Raw genomic sequence first — 23463 nt, 5'->3', positions numbered from 1 at the left:
ACCGACACTATCGACACTATCGACACTATCGACACTATCGACACTACCGACACTATCGACACTACCGACACTATCTCGCTCTGCTCGATAGTGGAGCAACACTGACTAGCTGCCCACGATCTCACTCTGCTCGATAGTGGAGCACATTGACTAGATGCATATAAATATTGTATAAAAATACTCTATATCAAAATACAAATTTATTTATTTCCAAGGGGAAGCCGCCATTCGCGCTTAGACCCCCCCCCCCTCCCCCCCCTCTGTCCCAGAACGGTGTCAGCGGGTATTGCTCCACTATCTCGCTTCGCTCAATAGTGTCTTATCTTGCTTCGCTCAATAGTGTTTTATCTTGCTTCAAACTGTACCATCCTTCTAGTTCTAGCCTTGTAGATGACACGATGACCACATTCTTTACACCTAATAGCATCATTTTTACTTAATGAAAAAGAGGCCGCACATTGAGCACAGTTATACTTGACACCAAGGGATTTATTAGTAACTTGACCCAAAGCAGCATGTGATATCGATGATGGGATACTGAACCCTTCTCTCTGTGGGGATGCCATTGCTGATAGAAATGAAGATAAGTTCGATTAGATTGAAACTTCTTTCTTCTTTTAATCTTTTTTTTTTTTTTTTCTTTCCAAAGCTCATCGCAAAAGTTTGATTTAATTATATGAAGGTTAATAGTTGCGAAATATGATAATGATATGAACTCTGCCAATAGTACGATCTCCATAGTTAAAAGATCGGTTAAGTTGGTAGAACCATTGATACAAAATAAATCTGGAGTCAAAAAAGACCTAGAGAAGACAAAACCTTGTTTGAAACCAGTATACATTAAGCGCCAAAATCGGTTTACAGATGAGGAGTTGGAGAAATTCAAGTCTACGCTTCGACTATTGGACCGTCAACGGTTACAAGAGTTTCTTGGACCTTTGAATATTGCAGATTTGAAAACCTTGGGTAAGCGGGAAACCTATGATTGCGAAACGGCTTCTAAAAACTGGCAAGTGAAGAATTTTCAGAAAAATTTCCAATCTCAGCTGATTGTATATGAAGAAACACAAATATTCAAAAAACTAATTAAATACTTGGTTGATTTAACGCCGTCCAATTTGAAACAGGTGAATAACGAAGTTCGCTTAAACCACATCATGGAGAAACAGGTGTTTAAGCAACGACTAAGAGTAGACAATTTCCATGAAATTACACAATTTCCCGATCCAATAACAAAAAAGAACTTTGAAGAATATATTTACAACTTGACTCATATAAGGCATCATTTTTTATTGTCCTCGAGTTTGAAGTCGGGGATTATCCCATTAATCTTGTTATACACTCACAACTTGGCAAATGAAAAGTTTGCACCGTACAGGTCAACTACCACATTCAACCATTTGATCAAATATTTTGGTATTGATAAAAACCAAAATTTGTTGGCTAGAGAGATTCTTTTGGTAATGAGAAAAGACGGTCATCATGCAAACCAAGAAACAATTGACAATTTGTTAAGAATGTGCAAAACCCATTCACACATAAGGTCGATTTCAAGTACATTCTCAGTTGTTTTGAAATATCTAAAATTGAGTGACACCTTGGGGATAGACGTGACATTGGACACGTGGACGAGGGTATACGATACTATTAGGAGCCCACAATTAAAGGAATATTTTTTGAAAGTATTACAAGGCGAACAAATACCCATGACTAGGGGTTTAGTGATGAGGGTACTCGATGATTATATGGAGACTACAAACGATACTGAAAAGGTGATACACTTTATTGAAAATGACTTAAATTTCAAGAATTGGAGGTGCGATAACAAAGTAGTTCACAAGATAGTGGAACATAGATGTCGTCATGGTTATATTCCAGAGATTGGCAATAATGATGACTATTCGTTGCTTTCATTGTTGTATGGATTGGCTAAAAACAAGTCATTGACTTTTAAGTCGAAATTGATGTTTGAGAAGTATTGCAAGTTCACAGAGACGCACTGCCCGCAGCTAATTAACATTTACAAAGTCATAATCCGGCAACTCATTGATGATTTTAGGGACTTGCGCAATATACCTTTGGTGAATTTTCTTATACGGGGACTTGTCCACGACGCAACTCAAAGTATCGGGCTTCCCGTTGAATATTATCAATATGATAGCAGTGCCAAAACGATTCCTGAAAATTACAAAATGATTTCAAATATAGTCAAATCCAGACTATTCAATTTTCAAGCTTTGATAGATGTCATTAATTCGAAAAAAGTGATTGAAATACGAGAACCATGGACATTGTTGCTGGATAACGAGATCGTCCAATGGGAGAAGTTGAAGAAATCCAATAACAAATGGGATGGGTTTATTGAAGAACAAACTAAATATTTACCTAAACAAGAGTTGGAGTTGGCTGCGGACAAGATAAGAACCCGAGCTCGCAAAACGAGGCAAAAGAATCAAATTGAAAGATTAAGCATGAGCGATGGCGCATATTTGAGAAAAGTGATGCTTGAACGAGGGTTGATAAAGGAGACAAATGAATTGTTCTATTGAGAAAGAGCCGACACTATCGAGCAGAGCGAGATAATAGAGCACACTAGCTGCCACCGGCACCAATATAAAAATAAAAGTGAGCAGTTATTGGTTGGAAGATATAGAACAAGGCCCAAAAGAGATTTTTAGTCGCGCAAGCTTCACCGATAAACAATGTTACCATTAGGCAATACTTGCCCAACTTTTGAACGGAAAGTCTTTGTTGTTGAACCAAAATAGGGTTGTTTTGATTTGAGATCCATACATCTGTTTTGCTTCAGTTGCCGCTGACTTGGAATCTCAATTTTATCATCGATAAGACAAACTAAAAGGAAGAGTTTCAAAATTAAGTAAGAAAATTTGCAAAACACGCAGTTAACAATTGTTAGCAGTACTCCTCAGCAGCACTAGCAGTGCTGAGTGTTGTATGTTTAATTTTAATACCGATGGAAACTATATTTATTTGTAGCCGACAAGTCTAGTCTTCAATAGGTAGCGACAAAACGTTTTTTTTTTCCTCAGTATCAGTGGTAACAGAGAAATAGGTCAAGAGTTCTCCGTTAGATCCATAAGAGAGTTAAAATCTCTTCATCTCTTTCCTTCTTTCCCAGGTTTCTTTTGTCAAAAAATAAAGCGCGGCAGCAATTAAGGAGGTTCCAACATTGTTGTTTTAGCTATTCAGGTATTATTTCAACGCATTCACATCTCCACAAATCCGAACAAAGTTCTTTTCTTTGTTCTAAGATAGTGCGGTTATGAGCAGAGATGGTAAATAGAAAAGATAGAGAAGTGAGTTAATGTGCATTGTTCAAACTTCTTTTTTACATGACACAGAATAATACTCTTGTAGATCCGATTGATCCCAAGTGTAACGTCATTTTCACTGACAACTCTGCTATATCACCTACCACCATTTGCCCAATCTAGCAACAAGTTTACCTAGACTAACTTGCAGATTTTGAAGGAAGATAAAGAAATATAAATAAAAACAAAAAATAACAATAATAACTAAAGCCACATTGTGAAGATCAGCCCTAACCTTGAAGAGTCAATTTTTTTCCTTTCCTTTCCTTTCCTTTTCTTTCCTTTCCTTTCCTTCTCTCTTCTCTGAGTAAAAATGAGGAAACAAGTGTATTTTGTGTATAATATTTTATACATATGGGAAACAGACTGAAACTATTTACATCTAATTTATGCAAACTGAAACTATTTACATCTAATTTGTGCAAATTGTGAAATTACAATCTTGCCCAAAGAAATTAAGGTAAAACTCAGGAACTCCAGCCAAAAAGCTGATTTTGTAAACTAATTCTCGAGGCAAACAACTATTGTTTGATAAATGACTCAAGAGAAGGGAGACAAGTGGGGAAGGAACGGATAAATCTTTTTACAAAGGTATTTTAGTACAAGTAGAGTAAACACCACGAGGTTTGGTTACAAAATCTATATTTGTGTGCTATTACTTTTTCAAATTGGCAATCCAAGTAATTTTTTTCTATAAAGAAAATTACTTTCAAAATTGGATTAAGCCATGAGCTATTCCCTAAAATGCTATTCCTAAAGTGCCATTCCTAAAGTGCTATTCCTAAAGTGCCATTCCTAAAGTGCCACTCTTAATGTTACTCTTAATGTTACTCTTAATGTTACTCTTAATGTTACTTTTAAAAAAGTACCGCCACCATTCTAAAACTGAAATAGAGGGAATAGCACTCCAACATGCTTATCTTGGAAAAAAAAAGAAAGATTAAAGGATAACGGCAAACATCGAGATATGCAACTTATCAAATTACATCACAACAAAGGGGGGGGAGGAGAGAATCAACTACAAATTTCAGTACAAGAAATGAGTATTTCAAAATACTGGCATATGAAAGGAGAAGAACAATATATAAAGCAAACAAACCAGTATTATCAAACGTATAAATTCCCGTCTTAAATGGAGTGATATCACCACTAGCAATTTACAAAATTCCCGCTATTCTTACTTGATTTTCTTGTTTTACTCTTTCTTTAATCAATACAATTAAATAAATTTCCTTCTAATTAGGAAAAAAATAAAATAAAATAAAATAGAATAAAATTAAAACCTCCTTATTTTGACATTTTTCCTATTGTATATATATATTGCATTGAAGATCCTCTTACTCTGTATATTTTTCTGTTTGTTTTCATTCGTCTTTGACCTTGATACCATAAAGTCCTATTGCCCACAGGACAATAGCCTCGTTCTTTCTCTAAGAGCTTTTGTTTTTTAGTCTGAACAAAGACTATTTGTATATTACCAGTCGCTTCGTTTCAGTTCCTCTTTTACCCAATTGCTTTTTACGCTATAGCAAAAGGGTGAAAATTTCAAAAAATTGGGTAATACTTGATCGGATTTTTTTTTTGTATCGACAGAATCAAATAAAGTCAGTTGAAGAAACCAGTAGTTGGTAGTTGGTAGTTGGTAGCTGGCAGTTTTCAGAGTACAACAGAGCGGCGGCTAATTGTCATAGGATTCCGAACCCCCCTCCCCCCTGTTGAATTCATACGTGAGAAGCTGGCTTACTTTTTTTTGACATCTCAGCGTCTAAGCTTGACTGATTGTTCATTGATTGTTCATTGATTCTTCATTGACTGCCTGTTTTTATGAATTGATAGCAGCTGAAAAATCCAGCACATATTCAGATGAATGTACCAGTATTGCTACATAAGATATTGCTAATATTGAGTTTCACTTTGAAAGCGGCCCAATGTTTAACTTTATCCTACTGTTCAAAGCAGAATTTGGCAGCAAACAGTCAAATATCAGACGAGTTCATGTCAAACGGATTGTGTAAGAATAAATGTGGAAATTCAGGATATGCTGTTGCCATATTATCACATTTTGATTGTTTTTGCTCCAATGAAGTTCCCGGAGACACAGTTGATATGTCAAATTGTGAAGTTGGATGCCCTGGTTATAAAGATCAAGAAAGTTGTGCAGGGAATGGTTATTATGGATACTTGGTAATTGGTACTCCAAGTGCGACTATTGGTGAAACTGCTACTACTAATAGGGGCAGTGGCAGTAGTAGTAGCAGCAGTAGCAGCGATAGTGATAGTGACACAGAAGAAACATCTGAAGATGAAACGACATCAACAACTGAGAAAGGAACAGCGTTGGCAACTAAACCAACAACAGATTCAACAACCACTTCACTTCCACCGACAACTCTAGTAACTCAAACCACACAAGTAATAGAATTGCATCTGTCCAAAGATGTGATAAAGGTAACTCGATACTTGACAGTCACTGCATCGACTTCAACCCGTTCCACCTCATCTTCCTCGCCTACTTCAGCATCCACAATAATTCTTGTTTCAACACATATTGAACCATCAACAGTCTATTCTATAATGACAATAAATGGAACTCAAACTCAACAAGTAAGAACAATGTATATAACTCAATACCCAAGCTTGACCACAAACTCCTTTTCCTCCTCCAACACCGCTCCCGCCTCCTCCATTTCCTCCTCCTCATCATCATCACCATCGTCTCCTTCTTTACCTGTTTCTTCATTATCAGGTTTTATTTCCTCATCTGAAACACTACTAGATTCAGCATCCTCCAATCCAATAGGAGAAAGCATACAATCTTCATCTTCACTCATCTCAGCTGAAGCATCAGAAACACCAGGAGCCTTGAACGAACACTCTGATGATAACGGTAGCAGTCCCAATAATAAAAATACATTTTTCTCCTCTACTGGAAAAGTAGCAGGTACGTTTACCGCAGTAGGAGTAGTTGTGTTTGGGATTGTTTCAGCAATACTCTATTGCTGTTGCTGCCTTGGTGGAGCAGCAAGGCGGAAATCGGATGATAGTGAAAATGATTATCAATATAGCTCAGACGAACTTTCTTTGGATCATGAGGAGAAAACAATAGTAAGACCACCAACTGTGGAATTGAGCAAACATTCCTCATTTAGTATACTAAAAAGTGATAACTCAAATAAATCATTGGTTAGTTATATCACACGTGGAAGCAAAGAAAATCATCATCATCCTCATCAACACCATTACAACCACTATTATCCATATGCTAATAACAAGCACACGGGCCCAACGGGTACCACTGGCGGAGCTGGAATAAATCGTAATTCTTCAAGGAAAAAATTGATGAGTCGAAGAAATAGCTTTAAAGATACAAGCAGTAACGGCCATTCTCCAAATCATCAAGATGGACTAGATCAAGGAGTGATGTTTCCAATTGATGAATTGGATAACAGATTAGATCCAGACACAATGTTTTTACCTCGTACTAACAGTTCAATTAGATCATTAGGTGATGATTACGATTACTCGCGGAAATTGAAAATCACCAATCCAGACGTTTTTGGATAAGACCTGGGATAATGAATTCATTTTTTTTTCCGGCTAAATAGACATATACAACTTGTTCATACAAAGCCATTCATTCACAACCTTTCATTGTTTTTTGTTCAATTCTAGTATCGTTATCCGTTTAATTTAAGTTAATTTAATTATATTTTTTTTGCATCCATTCATTTATTATCTAGCTAATATAAGATAAGTAAAGATTATTTTTGTAAAGTACTTGACTTTATTTTATCTACAAAAGTCTCTAATATTATAGTGAATGGCTACTGACAATATGGACACTATCGACACTATCGACACTATCGACACTATCGAGCAGAGCGAGATAGTGGAGCATACTAACTCTTAACACTATCGAGCAGAGCGAGATAGTGGAGCACACTAGCTGCCACCAACAGTCAATTTTCCCGAGTGTAGAATGCGGTGAGCAGAGTGTAATGAGTAGAGAGTAAGCGGTGGATCTCTCTCTCTCTCTCTCTCTCTTTCTAGACACTTCTTTTACTTGACCTTCATAAAGCCCTACCTCATTTCAATCATGATGGTGTCGTAGTGTCACTAGTCAGTATGCTCCACTATCTCGCTTCGCCCGATGGTGTCGTACCATTTAAGACTAGCCCTCAAAACTGTGACCAATTCATTAATTAGCTTGCTTTGCAATAGTTACTGTAGCACATGAACTGAAAAAAAACAAAAACAGGCATGCCACTACTTTCGTTTTTTATAACTAGTAATCCTACCTCCTACCTCCTCCCTCCTCCCTCCTCCCTCCTCCCTCTTCCCTCCTCCCTCTTCCCTCCTCCTTTCACCTCCTCCTTTCACCTCCTCCTTTCACCTCCTCCTTTCACCTCCTCCCTTCTCCCTCCTCCCTCCTGACTAACTCGTGGTTAGGAATCTTTTGGTAACTTTGACTTGTTGTCATACCGAGGCTGGTATTCATACATATTTCCCTTATTCTCGCAAACACTCTTTTTCTGCTTCCGCAGCAGCAGCAGCAGCAGATCTCCCTCTTCATCACTAGAATCACTACTCTCATCTGAACTGGAACAACTATGTCGGTCATAATCATCTTGACACTCCTCATCAAAGGACCTTTGCGGGTGAAAAATACAACATATTTTTGTCTTCTTCTTATTCATATGCTCATTATCAATAACATTTTCACTCCATCTTACCCCCTGTTTCGATTTCGATTTCGATTTCTTCTTTGCTGTACCTGTTTCTATTATTGATTGAGTACCTTGCTCTTGTTGCTGTTGCTCTTGCTGCCGTTCTTGTTCTTCACTTGACGAACCCTCGGTGGGACGTAGACGTAGCACCTTTGGACGCAAAACTTGTGTTTGTGACGCTTGGTTCGACATAGTGCTTTGCGGTGTTTGTAATATTAAATAAAATCAGGTATAATTGTAACCTATAAAAAAATGGTGTTCATATATTTGCTCTTACTAGAATCTGTCGCATGAAAGGAAAAATTGGAAACAAAAAAAAAAAAAAAAAAAAAATTGGGAAATAATAGTCACGTGATTTGATTGATAAAGATGGGGGCAACCATTTGTACTAAAATAGTATATTGCAAAGAAAAAATAGGTTTGAATTAGAAACGAAAGAAGATGATATATATGCTTTATTGATAGAGCCTCCGACCTAAGCTGTTGGTCTATAAGTACTATTACCGCTGTATTCTACTGGCTTCTATTGACCTCTAATTCTAGGCAAATCCTTGAATATTTGTTACAGTTTAATAAATATTTTTTGCAGCAATTCTTTTCTCTTCATTTTGCTGCAAAATGTATTTCTTAATGAATAATAAAAAAACCCCCTTTCCAATATCAATTTTTTACAAATACTACAAGACTGTAAAGATAACTTTGGTTCCGCAAAAATGAGACTAAGTCAACTTCTAATGTTAACAGTACTAATAACCACCACCGCCGCTACAACAACAGCAGAAGGAACAAACCACCAACAAAACACAACCTTAAACTTTCATCAACAAAACACAACCTCAAACTTTTACCAACAGTCTCACAACCAAATCAAGAGAGAGAAACAAAACCTTCAACAGCAAAAAGAGCTACACAATCTTCAACACCAGAAAGTAATCCGCAAGTCAAAAACGATTGAGTCTCTGAAAGGTTCAATCGACTATAAGTCAGTCAAAAAGAATCCTTCGCAAGAATCGCTATCAATAGAGCCCGAGCTTATAAAAGCTCAAGGAACAAAAAATTATATAACAAAGGCAAAAGAGAAAAACGGTTGGCAAGTTAATGCTGGTGTTTTTTTTGAAAAAGCAATTAAGAAGGGTTTAGATGATTGTTCAGATTCAGATTCAGATGACGACGATGGTAAAAAGAAGAAATTTTTGATTTTTGCTTATGATAATGCAACGTTGAATAGTGATAATGTGATGGTATTGGCAAATTCTATTGGCGGCAATGGTAATTTCACAATTGCCAGCTTATTAGAGAAAAATGGAATGGAAAGAACTCTTGATGATGATGATGATGATGATGATGATGATGATAAAAATGATGGCGGTAGTGGCACAAAATTGAGATCGCATGCTGCCAGAAACGAATTCGGTAAAGCTGTTTTTAATGCTTTGTTTATAACTATTTTGTTGACATTCTGTATAGCAACAGTTTGATGGAAACAACAACAGCAACAACAACAACAAAACGTTAGCGCCAAGTATAGAAAGTATATAAGTACATAGTAGAAATTAGTGTATAACGCTTTCTAACGCAACGGGGGATTACTAGCCCAGAGAGACCGATTAGTAAACAACTAAAGCATATCATACCTCAATATTCTTTTGCAGCCAAAAATGTTTTTTATCCCCATGTAATGATGGTCACGTGACACATTCTTGGAAGGCTAAGTGGCTTTGCCACACATGTACTTGCTGCTAAACGATATATACCCGGTAGAAAAGCTTACATTCAAGATTATAGGAGGAAAATAAATAAATAAATAAATAAATAAAAAAAAAAGAAAAAAAAAACCAGATTTTTTTTTGCGTTAATCAATCTTTCATATTATGGTATTTATTTTAACTCTGCATTACACTTAAACCTCCTTTTATTTGCTAAAAGTGATTATTAATGATAGTCACGTGACAAGTTTTGCGCGTCAAAAAGCCCATTCTGCCAATTTACTTTGCTACAATTGTCAAACCAAAAATAGTGCATGTAGGAGAAGTCCTTTAACTTTATAATTACAATGTCTCAAAACGACCCAGCACGACACGCCTATTTCAAAAGCTTTCTTTTATACTACTAGAAAGTTTCTTTATCCTTGGCGCTAAGAAAAAAAAATTGCAGATTAATATCAAAAAAAACAAATAAACCGGTCCAATTGTACAGACCGCTACCACATATTATATAGTTACTCCATGTATATAATAATGGAAATGATAAAAAGAAGAAAATGAATCGTATAATAGATTATAGATGAGGTAATGACAAATTACTAAAGAGCAATATTATACTAAAGAGCTATAACTTACTAAAGAGCCATATTATATTAACTTGTCATATGAGGTAATGACAAATTACTAACTTGTTATATAAGTTACTGACTTGTTATATGAGGTAATGATAAGTTACTTACTTGTAATATGAGGTAATGATAAGTTACTGACTTGTTGTTTGAGGTAATGACACATTACCAACTTGTTAAATGAGGTAATGACAAATTAGTAAAGGTTTTAGAAAGTCAGATTAGCCACTCGCACCAGTTTTCCGAATTGGCAACCAAGTATAATTTTATTTTTTATACTCAACAGAGACCCGAGACCCGAGACCGATAACAGTAAGAATATACGGCGAAGAATAGAAAAAAAAGAAAAAGAAAAAAAAAAAAAAGAATCAACATCTACAAATTTTCCTGCTCATTACAAATTTCCTGCTCATTACAAATTTCCTGCTCATTATTCCCACTAGTTCTTTAGTTCTTTATTCCCACTAGTTCTCTTTATTCCCACTAGTTCTTTAGTTCTTTATTCCCATTATTTCTCTATTCCTATTAGCAACTGCCAGAATCAATACCTCTTCAGTTGCAAACTTTCTCCTATCTTTAAAAACTTGTAAGGCTATCATATTTATCATTTTCGTATCTGATAAATAATTTGAGCCTCTTTGCACTACCCCCCAATTCAAAAATGTCCATTCAGTCATTTCAGTTGCCAAATACACGACTTTGTTTTTTCTCTTTCTCAATGATTGTTTTAGCCATACAGAGTTTGTAATTATTTATTCTTGGCATTTAAAACACCCCACTGCTACAAATAAAATTCCATTCACTAAGAATACCTTCTTTTTTTTTTTTTTTAGGGCCAGTAGTCCGTTAGGTCGACCTGAGTTGTTTTTTTTCTTTCTTTTTTAGATTGTCTGGTGTGACCTATTGCCCCCGTGGTGCTTATAAGTACAAATAACAATTCCCTTAAAAAAAGTGCAGCAAAAAACAGCCTAATAAAAAAGCAGCACAGTAGAAACAGCTCAACAAAAAAGCAGCACAGTATAGACAGCCTAATAAAAGCAGCTTAGTTAAGGCAGCTCAGAAAAACAGCTTAGTTAAGGCAGCCCCCCAAAAAAAACAGCTTAGTAAAGGCAGCACAGTAATAATTTGCCACTCTAGTAGAATAGGGCAGAATAGAGCAATTTTGACCAATAGAATTAGGACACGTGGAAGTAGACAGAGCCAGTTAGCAGAGTCACTTAGAGTAGAACTAGATACAACTAGAAACAAGCACACACTTTTTGCCCCCCCCCCACACACAAGTAGAGAATGACATTGAACTATAATATCCATCCAGTATCTTATTTGAATGCTGATAACTACAGTAGTAGTAATGGTAGCACCACTAATCAATCACAACAGAGGCAACAGTTTCAACAACCAGCCCAGTTGTTGCAACAACAACACCAACAACAGCAGCAACAGCAGCAACAACAACAACAACAACAACAACAGCAGCAGCAGCAGCAACAGCAGCAACAGCAGCAACAACAGCAGCAGACTCAAAGAGCCTCCATTAGTAACAAATCCCCCTCTGCTGATTTGGAGTTGGATAATGTCACATCGCCTTCTTCAGTAACATCGTCACACACACCACGCACAAATAATGCTCACGGAAGCCCTCATTCTTCGTTTACCTCGCATTCGTTGGCCAACTCGCCAATCGAGCAATCTAAAGCAAAACCAAGTAATTTGTCGATAAGTAATGGACAGCCATCAACAATTCCAACTATTTCGACTTCTTCATTGCCATCCAGGAGCTCAACAGACCAAGAACAGCAAGTTCAACAACAACAACAACAACAACAGCCTCAACAACAGGCTCCTCCTCCTCCTCTCCAGCAGCTGACGTCACAGCTTACCCAGCAACATGCTTCTACCTTGAATAACACTATGTCAACCTCCCCATTCATGGATACATTGGCTTCAGGTTCCACCATTCCACAGGTACAACACCAACAAGTTCAAGTTCAGCCACCAACCCAATTGCACCCAAGTTTAAACCACACCTATAATAATCATTCTTATTACCACCAACAACAACAACAACAGCAGCAAATTCAATCTCAACCGCAAAGACAACCGTTTCAAGAGCCAGCTCAGTTGCAACAGCAGCCCGCACCTCAGCAACAATTACTTCACCATCATCAGCCCAACTACAATGAGATTACTAATGATCACTTTCATCAAACTTTAGTAAGCGGTATGCCTCAAATGAATAACAACGAAGCTAAACCAAATTCAACGTTTAATTCGTATACAACAGCAACTGCCGCAACAGCAGTACCAATTGCCAAACCGCCTAAAAAGGTGTACAAAAAGATTAGAGAAGAAGATCTCAGAGGTCCATTCAAATGTTTATGGGGTGAGTGTAATATAATTTTTGATACACCCGAGTTACTATATGACCATTTGTGTGACGATCATGTTGGAAGGAAATCTTCAAATAATTTGAGTTTAACTTGTTATTGGGAAAAATGCGGTACCACAACGGTAAAGAGAGATCATATCACCTCTCATCTACGAGTCCATGTACCTTTGAAGCCATTCCATTGTGATTTGTGCCCCAAGTCTTTCAAGAGACCACAGGATTTGAAAAAGCATTCCAAAATACATGCAGATGATCATCCAAAGAAGTTGAAAAAGGCACAAAGGTTATTATTGAAGCAACAACAGAAGGAAGCCAAACAAAGACAAAAATTGGGTAAATTGATGGGTGGAGCTGATTTGGTTTACAACCCGACTACTGCTTTGGGAGTCGATGATGAATTCAGCAGGAAAAGAAGATTTGATAATTCACAACACAATATGTATGTTGTCAACAGCATTTTGAACGATTTCAATTTCCAGCAAATGACTCACCCTAACGGAGGAGCATATACACTGCAACCACAACAGCAACATCAATCAGCAGCACCTCAAGAACAATACAAAAGAATGAAACCATACTCTGACTACAATATGGATATTTTCAACAGGTTGAATCATTTGGATGAACAGTTTCGCACACAACATACACACGCACACCCTGCTCATGCCCCACAAACACAAGTACAAACTCAGCAGCAGCAGCAGCAGCAACAACAACAACAACAGCAGCAGCAGCAACAATCACAACCTGCTCAACATCATTATCATCCAACCTATACAAGCAACGGTAGTGCAAATAACGGAAACATCTACGAAGCTGAAAAATTCTTCAATTCCTTATCCAGTTCAATCGATATGCAATATCAAAACTTATCCTCGCAATATCACCACCAGCAGCAGCAGCAACAACAACAACAACAACAACAACAACAGCAACAGCAAAATCAACAACCTCATCAATCGATACAACTACAACAGCAACAGCAGCAAGCAGCACCACAACAGTCACCAGCTTCGTTATATCCATCTTTACCAACGCTATCAAATAAGGATACAATGGGTATATCCAATGGTACATCTTTGGTAAATTATAACACGTCCACGTCAACATTCCCGCAAATCAATAGACCTATGAGTTATAGTGTACATTCACAGTCCTACTGTAGCCAACAAGGCGGTGCTAATGCTGGAAGTATGGAGTTTAATGGAGTTTCAGTTTATCAGAAAACAGCTCAAAAACTCCATAAACACTCTGCATCTGAAACCGAGTCTGAAATAGACTCAGAATCAGAGACAAAGTCAGAGTTAGAATCAGAGTTTGAGTACACGGAATCTTCTGAAGAGGAAGAGGAAGAAGCGGAATTTGAATCTTTGTTCAATAAACTAAACTTGAGTACTGAGAGAAAAGAAGATGACAATGAAAAAGAAGAAGAAGAAGCCGAAGAGGTAGTTATTGATGGTTATAATCTTAAAGATGTTGCAAGACATCGTGAATTAATTCATCAGGTTGTTGCTTTTATCCGATTACAGATCAAAGAACAGGAAGAGAATCAAAAAAGGCAAGTCAATGGATTGGGTGAGAAGAGATTGTATCCTTCATTACAGCGTTTTGAAGTATGGTGAGAAAAACTAACGTGTTCTCAGATGTTGATGTAATATTTTGATGTTGGTGTATTTGTTTTTGAAAAACAATTTACCTTGTGTGACTAAATTTGTGTTTTTACCTTTTTTTCCTTTCTTGGAGTGATTTATATATTTTATTTGGTTTTCTGCTTTTGGTTAAAGAGTTGATAATTTTTACTTTCTTTTCTGGTTATTAAACTTAATTTTATTTTTACTTGTATAATAAATAAATAACACTAGGAACATTTTATACTTGAATTACGGTCTTGCCAATCTCAAATGGATATGGCAGTGCAGATGAAGTTTTTCACCCACAAGTATGCTACTAATTCTATAAATACCCTGGAAACATTGAAACATTTCTTTTCAAAAAGTTTTGCCCTTTTGTTTCCCTTTTGTTTTCTCCTACTGCTTTTTCTTGCTTACTTATACAATTTCCTATTTACAGTTCTCACAGCTCTTGCTTCTTTTCTTATGAGAGTAACTTTAACCTTACTTTTATTCCTCGGTTTTTGAAATCATCCCGCCACCTAGAACCTGGTGTCCTCTGTATAGCACACCTTGCTGTCCGGGAGCCATAGCCCTGACTGGTTTCATCAACTCAATTTTTAATTTCTGTCCATTTTCTTGAATAACACTAAGTTTCTTTATTGGTGTAGCTTTGGTCAATGAATGGTATTGAAATTGAAGTTCTTCCAAATTGATTTCTTTGACTTTCTCCCAATCATACACCCATTCACAATCAACAACTTCAACTTTGGACTTGTACAACTTGGGATGATCGTGGCCCCTAACAATGACCAATTGGTTTTTTTCAATATTCTTTTCCGCTACAAACCAAACTCCCTTATACTGGGGATCACCCTGCGGCATCAGTATACTCAGTTTTTGCCCAATCGTAGCATGCCATAATCCTTTATGAAAACCCCATACTTTGCCGTCCTCCGTGACAACCTCACCTGGGGTACACTCAATATACTCCAGCAAGAAATCTCTAAAATTGCCATGTTGCGGATCAACAAAACATAGTCCTTGAGAATCAGGCTTTGTGCTAACATGTAAGTGATACTGTTTTGCCAACCCACGCGTGTCTTCCTTGAGCATATGGCCCATAGGCAAAATCAATCTTGGCAATACTGAACTCGGTATCAGTGAGAGATAATAACTTTGATCCTTGCGTGTGCTCAATCCCCTCAACAAATGATATTCATCATCCCTCTTTTTCATCACTCTAGCATAATGACCAGTGACAAGCCACCATTTTTTACCCTTATATCGCTGTTCAAGCACATCAACTAATTTGCCAAACTTGACAAATTTATTACATCCAACATCGGGATTAGGTGTTAGTCCCAGAGAGTATTTCTCCAACATGGGCTGAAACACATCATTCCAATACTCTCGCTCAAAGTTTAATCGCTCACAAGGTATCCCGAGCGCTGAGCATACGGTCTGCACATCTTTCCAATCTCGTTCAGTACATTGAGAACTCTGAGACCAATTTGCCATATAGATTCCGTGAACATGAGAATATTTCAGATATAGTGCCGCGCATACAGATGAGTCTACTCCAGACGACATTGCCACCACGATATGATCATTGGGGTTTGGATGCGGTTGAAAATAACCATCCGATGGGACGAGGTCATTTGTGGGTTGTGGTGATGCCGTGATACAAGTTTGAGAAATTTGTTTGGGGTAGTATGGCGGCAATGGTTGGGTATGGTTATAGCGTAGTGACCAATATCGTAACAGCCTCGCTCGTAAAACACTACGAAGCATTGTATATGTATAGACCCTAGCTATTAAGTTACTTCAAAGCTTATCATTAAATTTTTCACCTTTTCATTAATTTTTTTTTCTTCACTTTTCAACGCCATGATAAATCTTTAAAAAAGGGACAATATTAATACCCCAAATGCTCAAATGGTGGCGGCTCAAAGTTGACGGGTCCAAATGATGCGTTGGGTCACAAGAGAACAAAACCACTCTGGTCTCAAAGCCAAAGTTATTGATTTTTAAGAAGAGCCAAAGAAGAAAATTTTTCAATTTTCAACTACTTCCGCCTCTTTTTTACCTTTTTCCGTAAATTTTTCATAGTGGGGCGCCAGCGGCTATCGAAGGCATTGAATTTTTTTTTTTTTTTTCTTCTTTTACTCCACAAATCAATCTCTTGTCTCTCGAAACGATATCGGAAAACTTGACTTAAAAAGGGCATAACCATTTCTTTTTCATTCCAGACCAAACAAAGGAGAAAGTTCTTTTGATATAACAGCTTTTTTGGTTAGTATATTACTCTAGTTTTTTTGGTTAGTATTTCTCTAGTTCATTTGGTTAGTATTTCTCTAGTTCATTTGGCTTTATTTTTGTTCATTTGGCTTTGTTTTTATTCATTTGGCTTTATTTTTGTTCATTTGGCTTTATTTTTGTTCATTTGGCTTTGTTTTTATTCATTTGGCTTTGTATTTATTCATTTCTTCTTTTTGAAACAAGGTAAAATGTCATTGAAATATATTAACGATGCAAGAAAGATTCTTTGCATAGGACGTAATTATATTGAGCACATTAAGGAGTTGAATAGTATGAGACCTCAACAACCTTTCTTCTTTTTGAAGCCTTCTTCATCGGTATTGAAACCAAATTCAGGTCCATTTTTGGTTCCCAAGGGTGTCACAGTACATCATGAAGTCGAGTTAGCCTTTACATTGAATAGAGATTTGCAAAACTTGTCTCCAGATTTTTCACCACAAGAGGCATTGGAAAGCATTGAAGGGTATGCTTTAACGATAGACATGACAGCAAGGAATGTTCAAAATGAAGCTAAAAAAAAGGGATTGCCATGGTCTATTGGTAAAGGATTCGATACCTTTTTGCCAGTATCTAGTTTCATTCCAAAGGAAAAAATCCCTGATCCATACAATGTCGAGTTGGAGTTGAAAGTCAATGGCGAGATTAAACAACATGAGAAAACCAATTTGATGATATTCCCTATACACAAGATATTAAGTACCATGTCGAATATAATGACTTTAGAAAAGGGAGATTTGATATTAACTGGAACACCAAAGGGAGTAGGCCCAATTGTAGCTGGAGATGAAATTGAAGCAACTTTAAGTGTTGATGGTAAAGTTCTTGAAACTATCAAATGCAAAGCAGAGACCAAACCAGGATACTACGAGTATAGAGAGACATAAATACTTTAGTAATTATACTTGTGCTCTATTTTTTTTGTTTTGTTCTATTTTATTGTTTTCTCTCTTTATATGAATATGCCATCTACTGGAGGCTGAAACTGTCGTAAGATAATGTTTGCCTCACTCATTACTTTATGACTTTGCTCATCCATAGAGTAGCTTTGGGCATAAACAACTTCTCTAATACCACTTTGAACAATCTTGATGGAACATGTAAGACAAGGGCAAGTATTGCAGTACAAAACACTTTCATCTCTTATTCGATCTCTGCCGGCTTCTAACAACGCGTTTTCTTCAGCGTGCAAACAAAGACATGTAGACAAGGAAGCGCCGCTTCCATGACCATTATTGCACCTGGAGCATCCGCCTTCATTGCAATTCAACAAATGACGCGGCGTTCCATTGTATCCAGTTGCAATGACTCTATTTTGGCGCACAATGACACACCCTACTCTTCTTTTCATACAGTTAGACCGAAGTGCTGCCAAGTCAGCAAGACGCATGAAATAGGAGTCCCAGGTCGGTCTCAATCTCGAGTGGTCTAACAAATTGAGCTCAGATAATTTAATAAAGAGGTCCTTAATTGACGTTGACGTGTTGATAATCTTCACTTGAGCCTGATTATTGATCTCCAATAACGGCGACTCTACATTGAAGAGTAGTTCATCGTTTCGTTTAGTAAAGTGTTCCAAAGATTTGTAATATTGCTGTGATCGCTTGTATCGTAAATGAATAGGAGCATCTATCGAAATATGCAAAAAAAAGGGTCTCTTTTGTAAAGCTCTAAGCATGGTGATATCATCTATATGAGTAATAACATGATTTTCTTGCCAATTGATGGTGACGTATTCTATCAAACTGTCTAAATCTTCGAAAACCGCATAATTGTCCATCTTGCAATCATCCTTAACCGTCAAAGCTTCTAATCTTGTACCAAATTTGTCTCTTAATTCTAGCTCACATTCATCAGACGACTCGATAATTTCATTATGCTTTGGTCGATATGAAATAACTTTAAACCCTTGAAAAGTGAGATATCTTGCAACTTCAGTCTTGCCTGAACTCAAAGTTCCTGAAATACCAACTAACATCACCAAAAATGAAAAGCCTTCCCCCCCAATATGTACAAGACTGGTTAATAACCTTCTTCCATATATTATACAAGAAGCTTCCTCTATAGTCTAGTCGGTATAATTTTTCACCGGAAAAAAGAAAAATCCAATGTCGTCAATGTCGTCAATGTCTCGAATATTTTGCGACACGCAATAACCTTTCTCCCCCCCAGATTTTTCAAACGCTTCTATTACATTGATTGTTTGTTACAAGGAGGAGAAGAAGTAGAAGTAAAGAAGTGAAGAAGTAACCAAGTAGAGGCTTAGTTGGTTGAATTGGTTAGTCTGGTAAGGATGTTTTGGATGCTAACTGTTTATCTAGTAGTATGCTGCTTGCTGAATTTGACCTTTGGTGCAAATCACTCTGTCGGGTATTGCAATACATTTAATAATTGCGGAAAGAAGTCTATTTTTGGAAAGCCATTGCCCTGTGCAAACTTTGTTGAAGCAAGGGAGCCAAGTTTAGAGTCCAAGAATAAGTTAAGGGCTATCTGTGGTCAAGACTTTGATCTCGTATGCTGCTCGCCCGAACAAATTGAAGAGCTAGAATCAAATTTAAAAAGAGTAGATGCTATAATATCATCATGTCCAGCTTGCCATAGGAATTTTTATAACTTTTTTTGTCAATTTAGCTGTTCTCCCAATGAGTCTACTTTTGTTGAGATATTGAAAACACAAGTGGCCAAGGATACAGGAAAGGAAATCGTCACCGAAATCAATCAATACGTTGATCCGAAATCAGCCAAACAATTTTATGATTCTTGTAAAGATGTCAAGTTTCTGGCAACCAATGGATTTGCAATGGATTTGATAGGTGGTGGAGCTAAGAACTTTTCCCAATTTTTGAAATTTTTGGGCGATGAAAAGCCATTTTTGGGAGGTTCTCCTTATCAAATCAATTTCAAGTATAACTTGACAGAGCAAGAAAAACAGCTGGGCTTGCGGTTAAGGAAGGACAAGATGTATGCTTGTAATGATAAGGAGTATAATTGCGCTTGTACAGATTGTGAAAAATCTTGCCCCAAACTACCTCATGCCAAAAACTTGAAAAAGAAATGTACAGTTGGTATAATTCCTTGTTTTTCCTTTGCAGTTTTGACTGTCTTGATCTGTTTGATCTTGTTATTGGGAGGTTATCACTTGCATTTGGCAAATGCAAAAAAATATTCAGGGCAAAGACATGGATCATATCATAGCAACATTGATGACGATGATGAAATGATTAACCCACTAGCATTTGTTACAGTGAGAAAACCAGCAATTCGTCAGTGTCTGGACAAGTTGAACTCTTACATTCAAAACTCATTTGAAAAACTTGGAAAATTCTGCTCAACTTTCCCAGGGTTCACCATTGGAACTTCTTTAACCATTGCCATTCTTTTATCTCTCGGAATGTTTAAATTGAAACTAGAGACTAATCCAGTAAATCTTTGGGTTAGTCCAAAAGAACCAGCATATATCAACCAGCAATATTTTGAGTCTCAGTTTGGCGAATGGTTTAGAGTTGAGCAAGTTATTGTTAGTTCCAAATCAAATGAACCTATATTCAAGTGGGATACGATATCATGGTGGTTTCAACAGGAACAAATTTTTCAAACTCTTAACAAAGATGTTTCTTTAACAGACATTTGCTTCAAGCCCTTGGGTGAAACATGCGCTATTGAGTCATTTACTCAATATTTCCATGGTGATATAAACGAGATTAATGAATACAACTGGAGAAGTAAACTACAAGAATGCGCAAACTCCCCAGTAAACTGTTTACCAACATTTCAGCAACCTTTGAAGCCACAACTTTTATTTGATAATGTGGATATTTCAAAAGCCACTGCCTTCACAGTAACACTATTGATTAACAGCAACTCAACTGACGAAAGATTGACAACGAAAACCGTGTCATATGAGCATTCATTCCAGAATTGGGCTAGGAGTTTGCAGCAGAATGACTTGGGCTTGAATATAGCCTACAGTACAGAAGTCTCACTTACGGAAGAACTAAACCAGTCATCAAACACCGACATTAGAATTATAGTAATTTCCTACCTTGCAATGTTCATTTATGCATCATTAGCACTTGGTGGGAAATTACCCAATGCCTCAATAATGCTGGTGGTCAAGACTAGGTTTATGTTAGGATTGGGTGGCATTGTTATTATTTTGCTAGCAGTTACATCATCTGTTGGGTTGTTTTCCTTGGTGGGATTAAAATCAACTTTAATCATAGCCGAAGTCATACCTTTTTTGATTTTGGCAATTGGCGTGGACAATATCTTTTTAATAGTACATGAGCTTCACAAGATTACAGAACATGAACCCGATTTAGATCTCACCTTGAGAATAGCATTTTCCATGAGAAATATTGGCCCTTCTTGTTTCATTAGTGCCGTATTACAAATATCAATGCTTTTGTTAGCTAGTGCTGTTGACATGCCTGCGGTGAAGAACTTTGCAATCTACAGTGCTTGTTCAGTTGGTATCAATTTTCTTTTGCAAATGACATGTTTCATTGGGTTACTAGCCTTGGATCAGCGACGAATGGAACTGGGCCGTGTTGACTGTGCACCATGGATAACTCTTTCGCCAATCCGTCTTGATGACGGTGTTGATGATGGCAATGGCAACGGCAATAGCAACGACAATAGCAACGGCAATGGTAATCGCAATGGTGATAGCAATGGTGATGACGATGACCACATCAAAGGTGAAAAACACTTGGAGTATAATTTTTCCAGCTGGATAAGTAACAAATATGCACCTTACATATTAGGAAGAACCGTTAGACCAAAAATCTTGACATTTTTCATACTCTGGCTGGGTATTTCATTGAGCTTTTTCCCAGAAATTCAATTTGGTTTGGATCAAAGAATAGCATTACCTAAAGGTTCCTACCTTATTGACTATTTCAATTCAGTTTACAATTATTTCAATACAGGGCCTCCGGTATTTTTCGTTGTTAAAGACCTTGACGTTAGAAAAAGAGAACATCAACAGGAAATATGTGGTAAATTTGCCGCTTGTAATAAATACTCAGTTGCGAATATCTTGGAGCAGGAATTTAAGAGACTGAAGAAATCAACGATTGCTGAACCATCAAGCAATTGGCTTGATGATTTCTTATCTTGGTTGAACCCTGATTTAGATCAGTGTTGCAGATTTAGAAAATCTAGTTTAGTTTTTGAGCATCCCCCTGAGTTTTGTCTGCCAAATGCACCTGAACGTCAATGCCAAGCTTGTTATGCTGATCACGATCCGCCTTATGATCCAAGTATGCAAGGGTTCCCACAAGACAAAGAGTTTATGTTTTATTTCAACCAATGGATTGAAGAGCCAAGCGACCCATGTCCCTTAGGCGGTAAAGCTCCATACTCAACTAGTATATCACGAAGCAATAGTAGTATAAAAGCAAGCTATTTTAGAACAGCCCACACACCATTACGGTCACAAGACGATTTCATTGTAGCTTACAAGAACTCCAAAAGAATTGTTGACGAAATCAAGAGATTCATACCCAACTTAAATATATTTAGTTGGTCACCATTTTACATTTTCTTTGTACAATACCAGCATTTAGTCAGTTTGACGTTTTGGCTACTCAGTGCAGCCATTGGCATAATTTGGTTGGTTTGTACAATATTGTTAGGCTCAATGAGATCAAGTACGATAATGACTGTAACGATTATTTCAATAATGATAAATATAGGTGGTGTATTAGCGTTATGGGGCATTTCTTTGAATGCGGTGTCACTAGTCAACTTAATAATTTGTTGCGGATTAGCTGTTGAGTTCACTATACATTTAACAAGAGCATACACGGTTTCCAAGGTATCGATATTTGAAAATGAAAATGACGAGTGCATTTATAATACATTTATCAATTACATTGGAATCAATTCCTCGTTATCTTCGTCATCAGCATCGATAGAAGAATTCAATTCAAAACTACGTTATGCTAAAGCTTTCAAAGCATTAGCAACGGTTGGTGGATCCATAATCGGTGGAATCACCATCACCAAAATAATTGGAATATCAATTTTGGCATTTACAAGATCCAAGATATTCGAAGTTTACTACTTTAGAATGTGGTTTGCTTTAATAGTTATATCAGCGTTACACGCACTAATCTTATTACCTGTATTGTTGAGTTATTCAGGTGATTTGAATAAATCAAATAGCATAGTATACGACGCTAGTCAATTAAGTGGGAGATTAGGCGGTGATATAAATCACGATGAAAACTATTTGGATGATAATAGTAATTCCGAACTGTAAGTAACAAAGTTGAAAATTTCATAATAAATAATATTCACCACGGCTAAATATTTGTGCCTAATTATTTTTTTTATTTTTTATTTTTTTTTTCTTACTTCTTCTCCCCCCTCCCCCTCCCTCTTTCCCCCGATTTGTCGAAAATATTACTTAATTGGGAATACCAATGATCAAGTATGTATGCATAGCTTTTTATTTTTAAAACAATTTTTGTAGTACAAATAGCAATAAAAGATTAGCAAGGTTGGGATGTGGCTGGGGACTTGGTAGAAGGTTTCGCGGCTACAAACAAACCCTTGCCCATCACACGGGTTTGAAAGTATATTGACATTTAGTGATTGCCACTGATACATCTATTAAACTTTGAGGAAAACTGGAAATATTAAACTTTAAACTTGGAGGAAAACTGGAAATATTAAACTTTAAACTTGGAGGAAAACTGGAAATATTAAACTTTAAACTTGGAGGAAAACTGGAAATATTAAACTT

The 23463-nt window shown here is 36.8% G+C and overlaps 10 protein-coding genes across 10 annotated transcripts; 6 read left to right on the top strand and 4 right to left on the bottom strand. All coding sequences in view use genetic code 12, as the record gives it.

The window, feature by feature from the left end:
- Positions 1 to 344: 344 nt before the first annotated feature.
- On the bottom strand, positions 345 to 566 carry RPC10 (DNA-directed RNA polymerase core subunit; the record flags this gene model as incomplete). The annotated part of the gene is made up of 1 exon (XM_049325365.1): positions 345 to 566. One exon carries the CDS (start codon positions 564 to 566, stop codon positions 345 to 347), a length of 222 nt encoding a protein of 73 aa, XP_049178987.1.
- A 144-nt stretch (positions 567 to 710) lies between these two features.
- KGF56_003974 (uncharacterized protein) lies at positions 711 to 2549 on the top strand (the record flags this gene model as incomplete). Its single annotated transcript, XM_049325364.1, has 1 exon — positions 711 to 2549. The coding sequence occupies one exon, from the start codon at positions 711 to 713 to the stop codon at positions 2547 to 2549; it is 1839 nt and encodes a 612-aa protein (XP_049178986.1).
- A 2646-nt stretch (positions 2550 to 5195) lies between these two features.
- WSC4 (Wsc4p) lies at positions 5196 to 6896 on the top strand (the record flags this gene model as incomplete). Its single annotated transcript, XM_049325363.1, has 1 exon — positions 5196 to 6896. One exon carries the CDS (start codon positions 5196 to 5198, stop codon positions 6894 to 6896), a length of 1701 nt encoding a protein of 566 aa, XP_049178985.1.
- An 881-nt stretch (positions 6897 to 7777) lies between these two features.
- Positions 7778 to 8251, bottom strand: KGF56_003972 (type 1 protein phosphatase-activating protein YPI1; the record flags this gene model as incomplete). Its single annotated transcript, XM_049325361.1, has 1 exon — positions 7778 to 8251. One exon carries the CDS (start codon positions 8249 to 8251, stop codon positions 7778 to 7780), a length of 474 nt encoding a protein of 157 aa, XP_049178984.1.
- Positions 8252 to 8793: 542 nt separating this feature from the next.
- PGA19 (Pga19p) lies at positions 8794 to 9537 on the top strand (the record flags this gene model as incomplete). The annotated part of the gene is made up of 1 exon (XM_049325360.1): positions 8794 to 9537. The coding sequence occupies one exon, from the start codon at positions 8794 to 8796 to the stop codon at positions 9535 to 9537; it is 744 nt and encodes a 247-aa protein (XP_049178983.1).
- Positions 9538 to 11678: 2141 nt separating this feature from the next.
- Positions 11679 to 14402, top strand: RIM101 (alkaline-responsive transcriptional regulator; the record flags this gene model as incomplete). Its single annotated transcript, XM_049325359.1, has 1 exon — positions 11679 to 14402. The coding sequence occupies one exon, from the start codon at positions 11679 to 11681 to the stop codon at positions 14400 to 14402; it is 2724 nt and encodes a 907-aa protein (XP_049178982.1).
- Positions 14403 to 14900: 498 nt separating this feature from the next.
- KGF56_003969 (tRNA-5-taurinomethyluridine 2-sulfurtransferase) lies at positions 14901 to 16184 on the bottom strand (the record flags this gene model as incomplete). Its single annotated transcript, XM_049325358.1, has 1 exon — positions 14901 to 16184. One exon carries the CDS (start codon positions 16182 to 16184, stop codon positions 14901 to 14903), a length of 1284 nt encoding a protein of 427 aa, XP_049178981.1.
- A 716-nt stretch (positions 16185 to 16900) lies between these two features.
- Positions 16901 to 17596, top strand: KGF56_003968 (uncharacterized protein; the record flags this gene model as incomplete). Its single annotated transcript, XM_049325357.1, has 1 exon — positions 16901 to 17596. The coding sequence occupies one exon, from the start codon at positions 16901 to 16903 to the stop codon at positions 17594 to 17596; it is 696 nt and encodes a 231-aa protein (XP_049178980.1).
- A 65-nt stretch (positions 17597 to 17661) lies between these two features.
- Positions 17662 to 18687, bottom strand: KGF56_003967 (deoxycytidine monophosphate deaminase; the record flags this gene model as incomplete). The annotated part of the gene is made up of 1 exon (XM_049325356.1): positions 17662 to 18687. One exon carries the CDS (start codon positions 18685 to 18687, stop codon positions 17662 to 17664), a length of 1026 nt encoding a protein of 341 aa, XP_049178979.1.
- A 315-nt stretch (positions 18688 to 19002) lies between these two features.
- Positions 19003 to 22977, top strand: NCR1 (sphingolipid transporter; the record flags this gene model as incomplete). The annotated part of the gene is made up of 1 exon (XM_049325355.1): positions 19003 to 22977. One exon carries the CDS (start codon positions 19003 to 19005, stop codon positions 22975 to 22977), a length of 3975 nt encoding a protein of 1324 aa, XP_049178978.1.
- Between the last annotated feature and the right edge of the window lie 486 nt (positions 22978 to 23463).

Source organism: Candida oxycetoniae (genome assembly GCF_023343755.2).
Source record: "Candida oxycetoniae strain CBS 10844 chromosome Unknown scaffold70, whole genome shotgun sequence".
Taxonomy (NCBI): Eukaryota; Fungi; Ascomycota; class Pichiomycetes; order Serinales; family Debaryomycetaceae; genus Lodderomyces; species Lodderomyces oxycetoniae.
The sequence above is the reverse complement of the archived record's forward strand: the minus strand, read 5'-3'. Positions and strand labels throughout refer to the sequence as shown.